The 21249-nt window shown below is 39.3% G+C and overlaps 1 protein-coding gene across 1 annotated transcript; it reads left to right on the top strand.

Annotated features, from left to right (window-relative positions):
• The first annotated feature begins 1121 nt into the window (after positions 1 to 1121).
• RHOV (ras homolog family member V) lies at positions 1122 to 7070 on the top strand. Its single transcript, XM_053474516.1, has 3 exons — positions 1122 to 1505; positions 5592 to 5650; positions 6411 to 7070. Exons 1-3 carry the CDS (start codon positions 1277 to 1279, stop codon positions 6849 to 6851), a joined length of 729 nt encoding a protein of 242 aa, XP_053330491.1. The 5' UTR covers positions 1122 to 1276; the 3' UTR covers positions 6852 to 7070.
• Positions 7071 to 21249: the final 14179 nt, after the last annotated feature.

Raw genomic sequence — 21249 nt, 5'->3', positions numbered from 1 at the left:
ATATATTCAGAGTTAACTTTTTGATCACTTCTTTCAAATGTTAAATCCCAGAAGAAGTGGTAGAGGCTAATATAGTAAGAGAATTTAAATGCATGAGATAGGCATAAAGCTATCCGGAATTTTAGACTAAACCAAGGACTGATCAAGGGCTAAGTGTTTACATCAGTAAAAATGGGCAGACTAGATGGGATCTGTCATCAAATTCCTATATTTATGGGCATTCTTCTTTTGTGAGGCTGTCAGGAACATTAAACTGTCCCTTTAAAAAACATACTGTACAAGCTCAGCAACTCAGTCTAAGAGCATTTCTGTGTTTGGGGTTGTTAATTTGCTAAACGGCATGTGGGGCAGAATTTTACTAAACACAAATTGATATTTGTTTCTGCAGATATAGTATGAAAAATTAGATACTGAAAAATAAAATACCACAAAGTTTGTGTTGCATGTAGCGGTAAAGTGGTTACTCGAGGAGGCTCATAAAGACCCAGGGTTGGTATGATGTATTTTATGAAAAGTTAACTACCACGACCAATGAGTTTTTATAGTCGGACGTTATATTAAGACTATATTAAATATTAAATAATACTCTAAAGGAGGGCCTCAGATATTTGAGAAAGGAAAAAAAAATTGAATAAAAATATTCATGATGAACACAATGCAGAAAAGTTGAAAAAATATTAAACATTTTTAAAAGAAAATTAAAAAAAAATTATATATATATATATATATATATATATATAAATATATATATATATATATATATATATATATATATATTATTTTGCTGGGCCAGTATCTGTATATCTTACTCATTATGAAGGCAGTTAAATATATCATTAAAAAGTTTAAACAGGTTGGTGCCAGACATGAAATTATTTCCAATATGAATTAATTTGTGTTTTTTTTTTAGGATGTGGTTTTGTGTACATTTTTTGTTTCAACATTGATTATTTCCAAAACACACCTTAAGCACATTACAGATCCCATCACACAGAGCCTTGTGGGTGCATTTGCATTGTTGTCTGTGACAAAAGCAGTATCCGATTACAATACTGGGAGGGAAGGTATAAGTCCCAGTGACCGTGGGAGAGTCAAACCACACTGAGAGCGGACTATGACTAATCAGCACCTGTTCTGATGAAGAACCGGGGTGTACTGGAGTTTTGAGAAATGCCTTCAAGTAAAGATTATTTGAGGTGCTAGTTACTTATGATTAAATCTGGAATTAACTGCTAGATTGCGAAAAGGGCACGGGACTGGCCCCTGAGAGGCTAAAATGCCACCGCAGATGATGCTTGATTGCTCTGAAGGCAAAAGACTGAGTTCACCGCTTGGATCAGAGTCATCTGGGAAACATCCATCTTCCAGACCTTGCAGCCAGGAACTTGGCATTAAATGTGTCCTTGTGGGCGATGGGGCAGTTGGCAAGACAAGCCTGGTGATCAGCTACACAGTAAACGGTTACCCCACAGAATACCAACCGACAGCTTTGGACACGTTTTCAGGTAAGGGCATGTTATTTGCCTACTGATTATCAGTAAACCTACTTGGTGCATAAGCTTCACAAAAACAAGCTCAGTAATGTTACTTTGTTTTGTGGATGAATGAATTGAAAGAATGAAACACACAGCAGCACAATCTCGATAGCAGTGTGAATTTATTAAAGACATCTGGGGGGGGGGTCTCACTTGATAAGTTTCACTCTCCATCTCCTGGTCTGTGTCTGTAAAAGACAGGACTTTAATAAATTCACACTGCTATGGAGATGGTGCTGCCATGGTTTCATTCTTTTAGATGTTCTGTTGTGGTTTGTGGTCTCCACTAACGCTTGTATGGAGGGCCGGTTTCAATTCCTTCTGCTCCCCGAGTAATCCCCATGGCTTGATTTGGTGTATGTGTAGCTAAATTTACCTCTTAATTCCTGCTCTTGTTGTTCAAAAGTCTTATATAGTTTGTAAAATGTATTTTACCCGAATATGTCTCTATCTGCGATATACTTTGTGTGTGCTTTCTTTTAAACTTGGAAGAACTTCTCCTCGTGTTCCATGGCTATTCTTGGAGTCCACAGAGATAAAACTATGGTGTGCTTTTGTGGGGGTGAGAACAGTCCCCAACATTTAGTGGGATGATAACAAAATTGTTTCAGATAATACATTCAATAAATCACAAGCTTTTATAGGATAAACCTTTGTAACTAAGTAACAACTTTTGTCTTATTACATATTCTTCAACAGTGTTGGTTGGATGGTTCCCAGATAGTTGGGAGGATGTGACTTTTAGGTGTCAAGCTTTGGTGGGGAAGTGTGACTAAGGGGTGGAAGTGCGATTGGGGGTTGTCTATATATCTGACAACAATACAATTCTCTAGGAAAGCATAATTGCATTTGTATAACTTGAATATACCCTACTGAGTTGGCAGAGTATGTAGAAAAAGTAAGCACAACTTCACAGTCTTTTTTTTTTCAGATTGTCTATTATTGCTTGATTGAATTAGAGTATTTATATTCTTAGCATTGGTTTTCTTTCTTTTGGCCCAAAATTTACATTTAATTAAGGGTTAACCTTGTCCCACCTATGTTCTTGCTGTGTAACTTTGATGTTTAAAACTGATCACAAACACAATCCACAATCCTGTGGTTTCTATTAATATAATATATTGAACAAATGTTGGCATCAATGTTATTCATGGCCAACCCTTTTCTTAACAATAATATGTTCCCTATGAGATCTACTATTTAAGGTAACAGAGTTTTTGATGTATGGTCACATTTTTTTATGTATACAGACATAATCTGTACTGACAAATCTTTAAATTATTAAGGAAACTATTCTGTTCTGACCATATTTAATGTAGAAAAGTCTTAAGAGGAAGTATCGCTGTCCCCAGGTTTAAGCACAACTTGTTTTATTTCTGAAATCTACACCTTGCGCCAATGCAATTGTTCTGGAGATTTTATCAATACAGATGTATTTAAAAATAAGGGACTGTTTAAATGCAAATGAGTGATCTGTCATAAAAGGTGACAAAACCCAACATATGTAGTCACTACCCCTGGGAAAGCGGTAGACCATTTTTACTCCAGCAAATGTACCAGTAAATGTGTGGGACTGAGACACAGCTCTTATACACCCCACATGCGTAGCCATAGGGGATCCATTGCATTTAAGCATATTCTGCCATAAATTGCCCTGCTATTCATGACAAACACACCAATATAGCAAATATTGTTATTACGTTTCTGCTATACTTTGTATGTTTTATGTATACATCAAACTACATGTTATTTTAACACTTAAAATATCCGCAGTTAGACGCCGAGATATAGGGTTAATTCCGGAAACTAACTTGGCAGCCAGTGTATGGCAAGTATCGGTTGAAGATACCTTCCTGTTTAACAGGTTTATCTAGTTCTGTCAACCCTGGAGGTTGTGATTTCCTTTTTCTTTACACTTACCAGGCATGAGAAGCGATGCAGTAAATTTTGTGCTTAGAAATCACACCCCACAGTCTCTCTAATGATAACATGCGCAGAAAAGTATTCCCATATTCTCTGTGTGGTTTAAATTCTCTTTAACGAGACTTATCCGCTTTAAACAGTTAATACATTCACAAATAGTACATATTATATAAGTGGACTATTTTGAGTTAGGCACTTAGCAGTCTACAAGGCGCCCATTAAAAAAATATATATATAAATAATCAAAGATGAAAGTTAGGTAACCTGCCATGCTTCGCCGCTTACTCCTAGTAATTTTAGAAATATCTCCATTTAAGAAACCCAAATTTGATATATTTTCAATTTAATGATAACAGAGAACAATTGTACAATGCAAATTTAGACCATAAACCTATACATTGCTTATCCTTGTTCTGCTGTAGTTTAGATACAACCAGTTTCACGAGAAGGTACGGTTTTTAAATCCCATTAGTAACGTCTATTCTTATTCTGATTACCTATTGTCTGGTTTTGTGGACAATTACAATATCACCGTTTCTCTCTTTTGGCTATTAACAGTTTTACATTCTCCTGTGACTCTCAGTGGGGAGTTTGTCACCCTGTTGTTTCTTAGCTTTTGTTTAGTTTTCCCGTGCCCTCAAGACGGTTTGAACTTTTTGGTAATGTTTGGCACGCTAAACCCAACGTTGTTCAGTATAAATAAAGTTATCATTTGAAATATAAATTGTCTCTGCTTTTGAACCAAGTAGTCTATTCCCCAATTTGATACAATGTTTTATCTATCCACAAAGCTTTGTTTATTTATTATATTGTGTATATATATATGTAATGTTTTGTAAAAAAAAAAAAAAATGTTTTGGGTTTATGACTACTTGTAATCTCTCCAATCACTAACACGGTTATTAACAATAGTTTAGAGTCCGATAGCTTAGACTTTTTAGAGTAGAGTGAATTCTTTAATGAGTAAATTGTGGGGAGGGGGAAAAGCCTGTGAAAAGAACAAAATTGGGGCAATCAGAAGCTTTTTAATCTGATATAGTTTTTTTTTAAAAAAATTTTCTTTAACCAGCATCTTAGTTTGTTCTCCCGCAATGTAAACACATGTTAGTAATATACGCACCTTAATGAAGGTCAATTTTGGGATAAACAGAGATGCTTTTAACAAGTATTATAAACTGCAATAAATATACCAATATCACTTGATGCTCTCTTAATACTCAAAATGTAGGTGGTTCCTAGGGATTTGTCTTAAACAATACAAGGAACACTCCCCAAATACACTGTCTTTCTCTGTTATATTTAGGATTAGGTGCTTCTATTCATTCTATTCAGAATGTCACATAATATATTGATAGTTAAGTTCTATTTAACCTGTAGTCAGTCTGTTTGAAATATGAACTTTACATTGTATGCCTTGTAATCTCACGTTAGCCGAATGTTAAAACAAATTCAAGTGGCAGGCTTGCTGTCCTTTGGTGATTTCATTCAGCTAACTGATCTGATAAGATTGTCTTGGCCCAGGAAGGTTATCCTTGAACATAACAAAGGATAGGACAATGACATTTGTTTGTGGGTGTAATTCTTAAGTTGGATAAAGTAGTTTGGCAATCCAAAATAGTACTTTTTCCTTTTAATGCGATCTTTTTCAAGCTGGTCTACAAAAAAATCAGGTGGCCTGGGTTTGTTCCTAAAAACCAAAGTTGCAACCAAAAAGCATGTTGCTTGTTGACTAAGTAGTCCATATTTACTTACATCTTAGGAGTCCATCCACAAATCCCCCTTTCCCTCTGTCTTTCAATGCCTTGTCAGACCCCATAGTGACTCGGTGTCATCAGATGCATAGGAAGTAAAGAGAAAGTAAACAAGGTGAAGACATTCAACCACCGCTACTTTTTAGTGGGTTGCTCGACAGTTACCTCCTGTCGGAGCGATGAGGTCTTCATGATATCGTCCGCTTCCCTCTCGTGTTTTGTTTTCTGATGCAGCTTATTCGCTTTCTCAGTGGCAGCCTTCGGATGTATATGTACATAGGAGAGATTTCAGATTGGAAATATGAGATTTTCTATTTAGTATGATTATAAAGTGTAATCGTTCAGGATCAACCTTTTGATGTTTTGTGGTTTTGTTTTTCAGTTCAAGTATTGGTGGACGGAGCGCCTGTAAAAATCCAGCTGTGCGACACTGCGGGGCAGGTATGAGAACACTTCAACGCTTCTTCTTTTTGACTGATCGGATTAGGTTTAAATACCTAGTAGCGGTGTCTTCTTTGAATTGCAAAATACCCACAATGCATTTTCTTCACGTCATTCAACAGTTAATGTAGATTCTAAATACAGATGAAAGGTGACTTTTATCGTGAAACAGCTGGACAAGGTGCAAAGGATCAGTAATTAGCCCTCCATTTGTGATTTAAAGGATAAATGAAGTGTGATCAGTCCAGGATCTTTCCTTAAATACGACACATCTTGGCCTTTTTAGAGCTTTACTCATGATTTAGTAACTTGGTTAAGTTATGGACTTTTAACTAGAAGAGGGATAACAGACTTATTTTAGTATTGGAAATCCTGTTCCTTTAATTGAGACTTCTTCTGAAAAAGGCCATCTAAGTTTTTTTTTTATGACAGTGTTCAACGAAGGCCAAACCAACTGATGACATTTTTAATGTCTTTCCCTGATCCTGTGTTTTGGGTGACCCCGTTGTCACATTGTTGAAAAAGAAGATCTTTGATCTCCTCAACCGGTCCTTTTACACTATGAAGGCTGTCCCAGCCCCAACCCTTTTAATTTGAAGGTCAGCCTCCTATGAGATACAGTATAAATGCCTTAGAAAATCTAAGTAGACCATATCTACAGCTCTGGCCAGATCTTGAGTATATGAGTATGTGTTTACTTTCTGCCCGTGTAATATGAGTTTCAGTTGCTGTACAGTAATTATGTTTGTTTCTTACGCAGGAGGATTTTGACCATCTTCGTTCCCTGTGTTACCCCGACACCGATGTTTTCCTGGTATGTTTCAGCGTGGTAAATCCAAGCTCCTTTCAGAATGTTACAGAGAAATGGATTCCTGAAATCCGCGCACACCATCCTCACACTCCGGTGGTACTGGTTGGAACACAGACGGATCTTAGAGATGATGTGAATGTACTGATCAAGCTGAGCCATTGCCACGTTAGACCAGTTAGTGAATCCCAAGCAGTGGGAGTCGCACAAAAAATTCGAGCTCAGACTTACATAGAATGTTCTGCTTTGACTCAGAAGAACCTCAAAGAGGTATTTGACACTGCTATTCTTAGTGCCATTGAACACAAGGCAAGACTGGAGAAAAAGCTGACCACAAAGGGATTTAAAAGACTTTCAAAGTGTCGGTGGAAGAAATACTTCTGTTTTGTCTGAACTTGCTTAAGAGAAGACATATACTGGGCACCCCATTCTGTAATCGGACTTCAAAAAATTGGATTATATTAATGGCCTGGAAGAAGATCACCAAACAATGTTTTATTTAGTCCAGCATCCTACTGTTGACACGTTGTATTCTACAATGACACTATTAAATGATTCTGTGTTTAGGAGTGTAAGCGTACAGTGTCACTCAGTCAAGTGGATTAAAAAAAAAAAAAAGTATTTGGTATATAATAGCAAAATGCATTTGTCAACTTCATCCAATATACATAATGCGTGTAGGTCATCTGGAGTTGATAAAGAATCGAAAATAGTCTGAATGCCTCTGGAATCTTAATTAACCCCTTAATGACAAAGCCTGTACATGTACAGGCTCAAAATGCATTGTTTTCAATGGGTTTTGGGACCGCCCCCATTGTGCTTAAGGGGTTATATAATACAACATAATGTTGTGAGCTAAAGCATCTATTAATTAGTTTGGGTTTAATAAAACACACTTCTATCGTGATAAGCATTATACTTACTGTTTCGATAAAATTAGCATGCAAAATACTGCGCAACAGTCCTGAATGTCAGGTGAAACTATATTTGTGTGAAGGTATTTAAAGCTGATGTTGTAGGGTGAACAATTTTAACTATGGGTTTGTAATGACCAGAAACGTTTTTTTTTTGCCAACTACTCGAGAAAGAAAATATATATATTTTTTTATGATGGATATGTGTAGTAGGCGAGTTTCTTCGCAGAGATTAGAACAATCAACATGTCAAATAAAACAGGCAAGTGGAAGATATTAGGAAGATATAAGGAAATTAGAAATGCCTTAAATAGGAAAATAATTTTTGATGGCTGCAATGCATGTTATCAGTGATATTTCTATTAGGGAATTGCGAGCCATTGATCAATCAGCCTTGATATATATGAACGAAAAGAGAAATACAGAGAACTTTATACATGTCCATTAACGTTTGTCACTCTCAGCACTTATTCACTATGTTGGTAAGCTGAAGGAGTACACCTCTGCGAAACAGGTTTCCATAGAAAAGTTACAGAATTAGCCACTTTGTGTTCTAATCTTCCCAAGCAGTCTATTGACTTTAAACTATTAAACTCACTTTTCTGGTTCTGTGATGTGTCCTCTAGCAATTTGTGACGGATACTTGGTTAGATAAACATAGGGACTTGTTTCCAGGTTTCTTGTTTCTACTTATGCACATATGTATATATGTATAAATGTAATTGAAGAGAGAAATGTATATAATGGAATTCTGCTTGTAATATATGTAAATAAAACCATTGATTTTCTAGAGTTAGGTCGGTATGTTACACATTCATTTCTTTGTGCTTTTTATGTCAATGGAGAACTAAATGAGCCGCATGGATCACATATTACATGAGCACAATTTTCACCAGTGGATATCTTTTCTACGGAGTCATCCAGTCAATATCCAGACTGTAGGCAAACAAGTGGGCCTGGGTAAATATCTTTGCAACTCAGAATTTATATAAAATAGGATAATAAAGAATGGATATCAGGAGGGCTGGGGGATAACTAAGTGGCTGTCATGGTTTTGGCCCACATGTACTGGTTTTGCTTCCTCCTCATGGTTTTGCATTCGTTAAACCACACCCACTTCCTCTTGTAACTTCTGAATCCAAGCTAACCCCTCCTCTTCCTCCAGGCTGTGAGTATAATTACCTAGGTCAGGGGCGTCCAACATGCAGCCCGCACCTTGAGGTGCGGCCCGCGTAAGATCGGCAGCCAGGGCAACCAGGATCACAAGAGCCCTGCTACTTACCTGTGGGAGGGTCTTTTGTACTGCACAGAGGAAGTGGAACCCAGCAGAGTTCACATGACCACACATGACTCTGCTCCAGTCCTGCTTCCTCTGTGCAATACCAGAGAACACAGAGGGAGGCCGGCATCAAGAGAGCTGCAGTGCATGTAAGGGGGTGGGAGAGGGTGTTTGAATGAGTATGCGTGATTGAGGGAATTAATCTGTGAATGAATGAGTATATGAATGAGAGTGTGTGTGAAAGCATGGATGTGTAAGTGCTGGAACCTAGGCATGATGGGACTGTGCTTGCTGTTAGCAATCACACTCCTATCATGCCACGTCAGCCACTACATGTTGAAACCTGGCTAGCTGCCCCCCTTGTGTATTGATGCTGCCAGCAGTATGGGGTCTGCACATCACTTACAGCCACCCTGTACCAGCATGTACTGGCTGACTTGGCATGATAGGAGTGTGATAACTAACAGCAATCACAGTCCCATCATGCCTAGGTTCCAGTATTTACTGGTTGCCTGGGTATAAAAGGAGTGCGATTGCTGTTAGCAATCACACTCCTATCATGCCAAGTCATATTGTTGAATTTTTTTGTCCAATTGTAGTGCCTGGTGAGCACTGCTTCTCTGGGTCACTGGAGTCTGGAGTGGGGTCTTGACACGCCCCACTCCCCACCCATTTTTACTTTAGATGGGGGTGTTTTCCAGCGGGACCGCACGCCGACATCAGCGGGACCGCACGCCGACGCCAGCGTGCAGTCCTGGCCACGTCCCGCAATGGAAGGTTCCCAGGTATGGCGATGGACAACAAGTCTATATCAGCCTTATTTCTGAGGATGAAAATAATAATAGGTGTGCAAAAAGCTTAAGAGTATTGTCTCTGTTTAATCATTTCACATCACTTTACCGGAACCTATTCTCTTGCATAAAATGTAATATAAGCTCATACTGGAAGCCTTTCTATAGATTGCGAAACAGATCATTTCATCAAAGGTTGAGTCTGAAGAAAAAAAAAACATCTCTTATAAATTATCTATGGGAAACAAACAAACTTCCTTTTAAACTATTAAGAACTCTGTGTCTGCCTCACCCATAATTAAGTCATGGGAATGAGAACTGTGCTCAGTAGTTGACTTGTGGTTAAGGCTGGCAACAGGCCAGATGTGACAGTTCTCTGCAGGTGCAAAGATACAGGTTTCAATCAAGAGGCAACGACAGAAACTGCAGGTTAATCGAGAATGGAAAGAAACTGCTTGGTCTAGCTAAATGTAGAGACAATTATAATACATTTAAACTGATTGATAGCAATTCTTTTATATAGTAATAATTTAGCTAAGCTTAGGGAAGCAAAGTGCTTTATTACATGCGCCAAAGCACATTGGCCGGGTTAACAAAAAAGGGTGATAAAGTCATTTTTAGATACATAAGTGACAGAGGAAAACATAAACCAGGAATAATTAAACTAAAGATAAACTAAGGAAATTGTGTAAATGAGGAGAAAGCTAGCCGACTGCTTAAATAAATACTTTTATTCTTTTTTACACAGGAAGATGATGTGAGGGACCCTTGTTAGCTAAGAGACATGGAGTGACATGTGACACAGCTGTGTTGAGAAAGGAAGAATTTCTACCTTCTACCTTTTTTCTAAAAAAAAAAAAATAAATCTGATGGTATACACCCAAAATTATTAAAAAGAGCTTCGAGGTGTCCTGGCAAAACCACTTGAAGTCATTAATCATGGGAAAAGTTCCAGAAGACTGGAAGTTGGCAACTGTAGTACCACGGCACAGCAGGGTCTACTATTAAAGAAACTGCCAGTTAAGCTGTTATTTTGAAACCATATTTCAATTTCAAGTGATAAGTACTTATTATGTAGTTAAAAATGCATGTCTAACACATATATGTGATATGGCTATCACACAAATCAATAATAAACGGAGGGACTCGCTGGTGGCATTAATACAAATAGTGCTGGCTGGAGGCGATCATACAAGGGTGTGGGGGCACCACATTAATCTATACTAAAAGGGTGCTGGTTGAGGCATCAATACACAAGGGGCATCAACAATGCAGTGTGGAAATTCCATCCTGGTGTAGATGTCAGTGTCATAGACTGTGGTTATCAGTGTGGTAGAGCCTGTCCTGGTGTGTGTGTTTGGGTGTCGGTGTGGCAGAGCCTGTCCTGGTGTGTGTGTTTGGGTGTTGTTGTGGCAGAGCCTTTTCTGGTGCATGTGTCTGGATGTTGGTGTGGCCAAGCCTGTCCCGGTGTGTGTGTGTGTGTTTGGTAGCTGGTATGGCACAGCCATAACATGTATTGCTTGTAGGAAAGAAGAGAGGGGGATGCTATAGAAACATTTAAACACTTAAATTGATTTAACAAAGTACAGGAGCCAAGCTTATTTGAAAGGAGGAGCAATGTTAGAACAATAGGTCATGGTCTAAAACCTGAAGGCCAGAGGCTTAGATGTAACATAAGGAAGTTCTACTTCTACTCAGAGGGTAGTAGATAAATGGAACAGTCTCCCAGCAGCAGTGGTGGCGGCTAAGACAGTAAGGGAATTTAAATAAGCATGAGACATACATGAAGCTTTTCTCACTATAGGACCTGACCAAACACTGATAGGGCTTTAAACCCCTTACATAAGGAAAAACGGCCAGACTAGATGGGCGGCATGGTTCTTATTTGCCGTCAAATTCCATGTTTCTATGTAACTTAGAAGGACATAGTACTTCTAAGGTTTGATTACCTACATCATGCATTTCCCTTAATGTATCTGTTAAATCTATAGTACATGGGCATATATGCACTTATAAATCCTGGGAGAGAGTAACAGAATATGTTACACAAACAACAGGAGCAATAGGGTATTTTTAATGAACATGTGTGCTCTTGTCTCCCAAAAAGATCGCCAAAAAGTCCTGCCAGCATCCCTATTCAGCCATATGACAACATTACATTTATTCATATAGTGCCAGCAGTTCCGTAGCACTTTACAATCAGACGCAGTAGGATACATTTAAAATCACAAACAATAACAAATTGGTACAAAAGTAGAAGAGGGTCCTGCTCTTATGAGCTTACAATCTATTGTACAACCCCCTGAAACTTCCTGCAAAAGCCAAGGCAGCTTTTTCTTCTGAATCTTTTGGGCTCATTCTAGTCAATTATAATACAGTTTTGACCATTACAGAACAAGGCTAGTTGTCATTAAACACAGCTATACCTAACTAGATTGAGCTTCTTGTTCTAAGTACAACTATTACCAACAACCAGTGTCCAGGTTGTTGATTATTCCAAGATGTAAAACAATCAGCATGTTTTCATGTAAGTACTGCTGTTTAGTGCATTGTTATTAAAATCGAAAAACTGCCAGATCTTATAGTCAAATTATAAGTAAAAACAGTGATGTATTCTGGACCAACTAGGACAGTAGGTCCAGAGGCCCAACAGCCCCCCTGCTATACAAGTGGGGGACAGTCCATCCTCTTCGTCGTTTTGTCCCTCCATTGCACTACTGCTTAATAGGTCAGTTACTCTGCTCTCCCTAAAAGGCCCATCTACACCAAGCCGGGACGGCCCTCATAGGATGCATTACTAGGCCCTGTTCAAATTGAAGCCATGGGGTGCATATGATTTCATAACTCCACAATGAGGACAACGGCCATGGGGGGTGTTTGTTTAGGAAGTGTTGTTTAAAAGGTATGGCTGTGGGTAGCATAGGTGTCGCTACGGGGGGGGGGCAATTACTCCCCTAGGTTATTCCTTCCCCATTTCTCCAAATTTGGAACACCACCCTGTGGAATATGCAACCAGACACTGAGGGCGCCATCGAACTGAGAGGCGCTAGCGGATCGCGCCATCTCTGCACTTATGTGGATCTCTCAGATCTAGACTGAAAGAAGCGTTGGGCTAGTAAGAGGCATTGCCACATCAGAAGTATATTGTGTCTCAATCCAGAAAGAATTTATAATCTAAACATCTACAGGTAAAAGTACATCCAGTAGAGTATAATTCCTGTATTGAGCTTGTGCCATATCTCTGATGCTGTACAGAGCTCAGTTTGAGTATTTCATGTACCCATGGGTTCAGTTATAGTGAAAATGGCTGCATGCTGCTTGATTAAATGCATATTAATGTTTAATATTTCCTCCATTATGTTATCACACTGTATGGCCATACATACAAAAAGCACCGTTTTTTTTATTGATTGTTTGGAAAACTATAAAGAAAAACTTTCAAGAGCGATCCTCTCTTTCTCAGGTTTAAAGCAATACCTGAGAAAGAGGTTGTCTTTTAAGATTTATGTTAGTCCAATAACAAAACTCTGCTATTTTGTCATCTTGTCTACTGAATTAATACAGCTAAAAACAATCTACATTATTATATGAAAAAAGGCATTGCTTCATACCTGAGGAAGAGAGAAAAACTCTTGAACGCTTGTCTTTTATATATTATGTTAGTCCTATAACAACGGTATCATTCCATTCAGCATTACTCGGGTATTTGGGCATCTTATTTATATATTTATTTTAGTGGTATAATTCAGTGTTGGGAATTATTGTCACCCCCCCTCCCCAGTTTGTGGTATATTACATGCCCTCCCTCTATACAGTGAAGGAAAAAAAATATTTGATCCCCTGCTGATTTTGTATGTTTGCCCACTGACAGAGACATGATCGGTCTATAATTTTATTAAAACAGTGAGAGACAGAACAACAAAAAATCCAGAATAAACACATTTCAAATAAGTTATTTCACTGAATAAAATGTAAATGAATTTAATTTTATTTTAATTTAAGTATTTGATCCCAGCAAGATGTCTGGCTCCCAGGTATCTTTTATACAAGTAACAAGCTGAGATTAGGGGCACTCTCTTAAAGGGAGTGCTCCTAATCTCAGCTTGTTACCTGTATAAAAGAAACTTATCGACACAAGCAATTAATCAGATTCCAAACTCGCCACCATGGCCAAGACCAAAGAGCTGTCCAGTGATGTCAGGGACAAGATTGTAGACCTTACACCCGGCTGGAATGGGCTACAAGACCATCGCCAAGCAGCTTGGTTAGAAGGTTGGTGCGGTTATTCATAAATGGAAGAAACACAAAATAACTGTCAATCTCCCTCGGTCTGGGGCTCCATGCAAGATCTCACCTCGTGGAGTTTCAATGATCATGAGAACGGTGAGTAATCTGCCCGAACTACACGGGAGGATCCTGTCAATGTCTTAAGGCAGCTGGAACCATAGTCCATGAAGAACTGAAATCCTGCAGCGCCCGCAAGGACCCCCTGCTCAAGAAAGCACATGTACAGGCCTGTCTAAAGTTTGCTAATGAACATCTGAATGATTCAGAGGAGAACTGGGTGAAAGTGTTGTGGTCAGATGAGACCAAAATCAAGGTATTTGGCATTAACTCAACTCGTTGTGTTTGGAGGAGGAGGAACACCATCCCCACTGTCAAACATGGAGGTGGAAACATTATGCTTTGGGGGTGTTTTTCTGCCAAGGCGACAGGACAACTTGGGTGAGAACCTCCTTCCCTCACCCAGTGCATTGAAAATGAGTCATGGTATTCCACCATGACAATGACCCAAAACACACGGCCAAGGCAACAAAGAAGTGACTCAAGAAGAAGCACATTAACGTCCTGAAGTGGCCTCCAGACCTTAATCCTATAGAAAATCTGTGAAGGGAGCTGAAGGTTCGAGTTGCCCAACGTCAACCTTCGAAACCTTAATGACTTGGGGATGATCTGCAAAGAGGAGTGAGACAAAATCCCTTCTGAGATGTGTGCAAACCTTGTGGCAAACTACAAGAAACGTCTGACCTCTGTGATTGCCAACAACGGTTTTGCCAAGTACTGAGTCATGTTTTGCAAAGGGGATCAAATACTTATTTCACAGTAAAATGCAAATCAATGTATAACTTATTTGAAATGCGTTATTCTGGATTTTTTTGTTGTTCTGTCTCTCACTGTTCAAATGAACAAACCATTAAAATGATAGACTGATCATGTCTTTGTCGGTGGGAAAACGTACAAAATCAACAGGGGATCAAATATTTTTTTCCTTCACTGTATATTGTTTCTAGAGTCGCCACTGCTTGATGGACCTATTGATAACTAGTTATTTAACTGTGTAAGAATATGATTTTTTTTTTTATTATTTTTTTTTTAACTTTGCACATTTTCTTCTGTACTTCAATAGACCTAACTGACACACGTCATTGGTCAATGGTATTTTTCACCACTTCAAATCAAATTTTAAAGAAACCTCTCAGTCGAAAATAATTACTCTCGTTTTTATGTGTCTCAAAGTAGCCTCTGATGAAAGGAAAAGTAAATATGAAACTCTACTTTTAATGTAGGTTTCAGTATTTTTTTTTCCAAAAAAAGTACAGTGCAGTTTGTGTATATTTAAACCCATTTTAGACAAAAATAGGGGCAAAGTGAAATATTTGGGGGCAGCTGAAACATCACTCGAAACTAATAGTACAAAGTAGGAGTCAGGAGTGTGTTTATTTTTCAGGATTCTCTAATTATCAACTGTAAATCTGCTGGATGCCCGAGGCACACTTATGACATCTTCAAGTTACATCCCTTCATGGGAATATCTACAAAAGGAGCTTCCAAAAGACTCACCCTGCTCTTAAAGTACTTCAAGCTTTCCCAATCAAAGCTTCACACGATGGAAAATAACGTTTAACTTCTACCCACTATAAGCAGGAACTACAGCAGCCAAACTCAACTGAATTCATTCATTTCTAAAAAAAATATATATATATAATTGACATTTTTGTTTTAACTACTTTAATGTACATCCACAGAAATATTATGTATAAATGTATGGTTTCAGTGGTAAAATTAGACTTGGGCACCAGGGGCTCTTCGTGTTCGTCTTCGGGGGGGAAAAAAATCTTCGTATTCCGCGAATATTCGCCTGTTCCTGTCTTCTCTTCGGGCGAATATTCGTGGACATTCTTCGTGTTCGGTTTTCCTTCGTTTCCCTGGTTAAGGGGTTAATACGGGGTTAACGCAGCTCTGGCGCCAGGAGTTTAAATGTACGTATGAGCAACTCTATTGGTCGTCAGCAGGGGGCTCGTCTGCCATTGGTTGATGGCAGATGAGCCCCCTGCTGGCGACCAATAGGGTCGCTCGTACAGACTGTTAAACTCCTGGTTCCGTAACTTACCCGCCACATCCCACTGGTCTCCCTCCCTGTTCAATTAGTTAAATGTCCGTACGAGCGACCAATAAAGTCACTCGTACGGACATTTAACTAATTGAACAGGGAGGGCGACCAGTGGCATCTGCAGGGTAACAGGGGTTACCCGGCACATCCCACTGGTCTCCCTCCCTGTTCACCTGCAGGAGGTCCCTGTAGGCGACCAATAGGCTCATTCGCACTGCCCTGTAACGGCGAACCTGCGGATTTCCACTTCCAGGAACTGCCGCGATGCCGCGAAGACAAGGTAAGTTAGAAGGGGGGGGTGGTAGACGAAGACGATCACGAAGATCTTCGTTGTGTGTGTCTTCGTCTTAGCCTACGTTTTACCGCCGCTGTCTTCTCTTCGGCGTGTCTTCGGAAAGAACACGAAAACGCACTCTTCGTGTTCGTTTTCATGTTCGCCCGAAGACGAATGCACAAGTCTAGTAAAAATATCGCATGGCAAAATGTAGAGTAGTTAGAGACATGAGAGTTGTATAGGGATAGCTTCAGATAAAACTGCAAAGGGCGTTATGGGCATAATACGAATAATAATAAGAAAGCACAAGGAATAATGAATAATAAGCATTAATAGAATCTCCATGACACAAGGTGGGGGGATGTTACAGAAGGAGTAAGTACATGGAGCCACTGGGGACTGATATCTATCTTTAGTGGGATGCTGCTATATGGATTGGATATACGGGCATGGTGAATAGAAGTGTAATCTCTAATGTAAGATCAGAATTTTTACTTATTATTGAATATTTTTTGCTCACCTTCCGGTTTTCTGTCTTCTACATAAACTGCCTTTAATGAATCCATATCCAAGAACACCACAGACCCAATTTACTAATTTATGCCTTATATCATGCAAGGGGCTGTCTTTTCATTTATATCCTCCATATTTATTTACTTACTACACTATATAGTATTTATGTTTTATTTTTTTCCCCATATATTTGGATCCGTTTGAGTTCCTTTAAAGCACTTCAAAGATTTGTTGTGTATGTATTTATTTCTATTTATTCACACATTGGATTTATTCCCAAATGGATGCGGTTATTTATTGTTTCTTTTTATTCCTTGTGTACTTGTGTGTGTGAGCATGGATGTGTAATTGTGTAAGAGGGATTAGATGGAATGTGTGTTGGTAAGTATGAGTAAGTGTGGATAACTTGTGTAAATGTGTTTACATATGTTGTATTTTGTAAGAGGGGGACAAGAGGCAAAAAAAGGCACAGACCAGTTGTGTGGGGGCATAGTTACGCCCCTGTTCATTACCGTATTTGCTTGATTATGAGAAGTCCCTGATTATAAGACGAACCCCCCAAATCTAAATATTAATTTAGGATAAAAAGAAAGAGCCTGAGTATAAGACTGCCCTATAGGAACAAAGTTTTACTAGTAAATATTAATTCACATGTAAACTATTATTTCATATTTAATAAAACTATGATTAAGAAAAATGCATCTCTTGTTTTAATTTCCTTTTATTTGCCAACCTGCCCCCCCCCAGATATGCCTTATACCCCCCAATATGCCACTTGGCCATCCTTGACATTCCACTCTGCCCCCCTCTATATGCCCCAGACTTACCAATGCATCCCCAGACTTGTCCCCCATGCTTCAGATTCCCTGTTGTCTAGTGGGGGCAGCAGGTGGACGTCTTCCGCTGCTGCTACCCGACACTTCCGCTAGGGCTTCTATGACCGGAAGTTTATGTCACATCGGCTTTCCGTCATAGAAGCCTCAACTGAAGTGGCCGCAGCAGCGGAGGTTGTCTGCGTGCATCGTGCAGACGTCAACTGGCTGCCCGAGAGGAGGATCCAGGTCCCCTGCAGCCCTGGGAACCGGTTAATGTCTGCGCAATGCATGCAGACAACCTCCGCTGCTGCTGGCCAGTACTTCCACTGTGGCTTCTATGGTGGAGCACCGGAAGATCATGTCACGCTGGAGCTGCATCGTAGAAGCCCCAGAAGAAGTGCCAGCAGCAGCGGAGAACGTTTGCGCACATCGCGCAGACGTTCATCGGCTGTCAGAGAAGAGGATCCAGGTCCTCCAGGTCAGCGCTTCAAGTCTGATTATAAGATAACCTCAAATATAAGAGGAGGGCTATTTTTCAGAGCGTTTTCTCTGAAAAAATCCTCGTCTGGATGGTCTCAGTCCGTCCCTGCATGTATACTAGGATCACATGACTGATACAGTGATGCTAATGGAAGGTTAGGTGATAATCAGCCTTTAGCTTCCTTCCTGAACTTCTTGAGTAAACAATTTTATACGCACTAATTTTACATGCCATATGCCAGTGGACAAATGCACTACATTCGTTAAAACAACTACTACTATACTACTCAGGCAAAGAACAGTGCAATCACAGTGAGGTTTGTTTAACAGCTATAGAATATACTGTTAGTCATTTCCATGGAGCGGTGAAAGATGATCACTAAGGTGTAAAAACAGCAAAGTAAGGAAATCTGTGAGAATAGTGGCAAGTCAAAAAATATCATGAGAAAGGGGAGGGAATAAGCATGTAAAAAGCCATGGGAAGCTCATTTATCAGCACGCTCTGTTGTGTCTCATAACTAGTTTGGCTTGTTTGTCTCATCCACTTCACAAAATGAGCTCAAAGCAAAGTTACAAGGGATTAAGTCACAAGCTGAATAGCTCCGTGATGTCATCTCCAGGGAGGTTACCGTGGTTGGACAGCTATGACACATGTAATTACTCTTCATGCATCCTGTAGACTGCAGTTACCTGCCGTATGTCAGAGACATTTGCGTTAACCCTACTTATACAAGTTTGTTGTAAATATACAGCACTGTGCAACATGTTAAAAAAGACTGTAAAGGAAGAATGATTTCAGAAACAGACATGCTAATAGTCAGCTTTTATCATTTATTAATAAGTGTGTGAACAGAAGAAAAATATAAATCAATATATGACGTGACCTTCCTTTGCCTTCACAACAACATCAAATCATTAAGGTACACACACACAATTTTTTTAAAGGAACCAGACAGGTATGTTGCTCCAAATATCTTGGAGAACGAACCACAGTTCTTCTGTGGATTTAGACATCCTTAGTTGCTTCTCTCTCTTCATGTAATTCCAGACAAGCTCTATGATGTTGAGATCAGGGCTTAAATGTAAGACTCCTTGTTCTTCTTTATGTTGAAGATAGTTCTAAATGACTTTGGCTGTATGTTTGGGGACGTTATCACGCTCCAGAACACATTTGGGGCAAATCAGATGCCTCCCTGATGGTCTTGCATTAAGCATAAGTATCTGCCTATACCTCTCAGCATAGAGGAGACCACTAATTCTGCAAGGAACCTTCAATATGCTACAGTGTTGCTTGCAAACACTCAGTCTTGTCCCGCTTTTTGGTCTCAAGACTTCCATGAAGACCACTCATCTGGGAGGTAGTTACCTATATTGAGAACCCTCACTTTACAGTGCGCATTGAAGCATGCTGCAGAGTTTTTTTACAGGTTAAAGGGCTGGTGGGTAAAATTAACTATTTAATTCTATTAGCATCTAATGACAATATTATAGGTGAGTGTAATGAGTAAAATAGTTATATCCATGTGTACGTTAAAGTTCTAAAGTGTTCAGTTCCATTACTGAAACATTTTCTTCATGAAACATGTAACACACCTTTGTTATTTTACAGCGGTTATATGGAATATTGCCTCCTTTTTTCTATCAATGGTTTGCACAATAGGTTGATGAGTCACCGAACAAAATCTGGAAACCGTTGAGAGAGATAAAAAGGGGGGAGAGAGAAAAGGGGGGAGAGAGGGAGAAAAAGGGGGGGGGTGGAGAAAAGGGGGACAGGGTAAAAGGGTGGGGGAAGACTGAGAAAAAGGGGGGAGACAGAGAATGAAAAGGGGTGGGAGAGAATGAAAAGGGGTGGGAGTGTATTTTGAAAGTGTATGTTAGGGCAAGTAAGTGTGTGGATGAACAAGTGTAAAAGGGGAAGTGTGAATGTGCGTGTGTAAATGCAGGCGTGTTGGCATGTGTAAATACATAGAGTGTCCTTTGCTGGGTCGAGCAACTGTTAATATGTCCTCCATGAACCATGTCCATGCTTATCCCTGCTAACAAGTACCAAGCCAACTTAAAAGTGAATTGTTTTTCTAACTCACATTATAAATCCCAGAGTTGCTGGAGAGAAACCAACAGAGGAAGGGCCATCACAAAAATAACTTTAGGAAAGTGGACAAATTAGATTTTTTTTTTTTAGAAGGAAAGAGAGGATTAAAAAAGTAAGGTAATACAGAAATGGCCTTTCCCCCATGATCTGCTGATCTTATTTTGTGAGCCTTTATGGATTTTTACAGTTTATTTTATGAACAATATTTTTCAGTGGTCATAAACAATTACTCTATATTCTCTGATCAGATTGTAGATAATATAAAGTCTGGTGCAACTTTTCAGAACTATATTAAACTTTGATATATACAATTCTCTCAGATATGCAGTCTATGTGCTATCGTAATGAACATTTAAATAAACCAGTCTCTTTATTTAAGTAGATTAAACATTGTTTGTCCCATGATTTACAAACAATTGCAGTACCTCCTACTAAGCAACCTCCAAAATCGATTATCTTATTCTTGGCACTTCTGTCATACTCTTCTCTTTTTTTATTTTTATTTAATGGAGTGTACATTGATCATTATCCTAGCAACAGTTATGACATAAAAGAAAACCTAACAAAGAGAGGGAGAGAGCAACTTTGGCTCATGCTTCTCTTTGTGAATGAAAAAGGGAACTGTGTTCAAGGTAATAGGGACACAGTGGATTTAAGGCAGCATTGGCGAACCTATGGCACACATGCCACAACAGGCACACAATGCTCAAGTGCCCTGGTGATACACAACAGGGAGTCTATAAGCAAAAATGTTGTGCCCTTCGTGCAAATGGCTGTTTCAACATTTTTGTGGTGGTGGTGTTTAGCTGTAATTTTCTTCTCTCTCTTATTTAGTGTACTGTGATGGTGTTTATAAGGGTTTCCCTGAAGAAAGGGTTAACTGCTTTCAGGCGTCTAAGCCCAGTACTGCAACCTAGTTAATTGATATCTTCTGCTGTAGCAGTTACTGGGGCTCAAAAGAAACACACCTTCACCTGAAGAGGAGGTTCATTTGTGGATTTTTTGGCAGTGACGGCACTAAACAGCCTGACTTTATGTTGTTGGGAAGCCTTTTATTTTGCCCTTAAGTGGAGGGATAACTAAGCAAGCAAATGCCACTCTGCCAGAGTGGCATATAGGGGTATAAGGCATTTCTGGAGGCAGAGTGCTTCATGTGACAATAATCCACCGTTTTCTTCATATGAATGGGCTATGGGGTTGGGTGGCAAGACTGAAGGCTTTTCTTACAGAGAAAGACATCCA

This window comes from Spea bombifrons, chromosome 9 (assembly GCF_027358695.1).
Source record: "Spea bombifrons isolate aSpeBom1 chromosome 9, aSpeBom1.2.pri, whole genome shotgun sequence".
NCBI classification, from domain to species: Eukaryota; Metazoa; Chordata; class Amphibia; order Anura; family Pelobatidae; genus Spea; species Spea bombifrons.
The sequence above is the reverse complement of the archived record's forward strand: the minus strand, read 5'-3'. Positions and strand labels throughout refer to the sequence as shown.

Excerpts from the sequence above, each read along its gene's own strand:
- RHOV (XM_053474516.1), top strand. The coding sequence starts at position 1,277 with ATGCCACCGCAGATGATGCTTGATTGCTCTGAAGGCAAAAGACTGAGT. Across the intron at positions 1,506-5,591 it reads AGCTTTGGACACGTTTTCAG|TTCAAGTATTGGTGGACGGA; the intron begins GTAAGGGCATGT and ends TTTGTTTTTCAG. Across the intron at positions 5,651-6,410 it reads TGTGCGACACTGCGGGGCAG|GAGGATTTTGACCATCTTCG; the intron begins GTATGAGAACAC and ends TTTCTTACGCAG.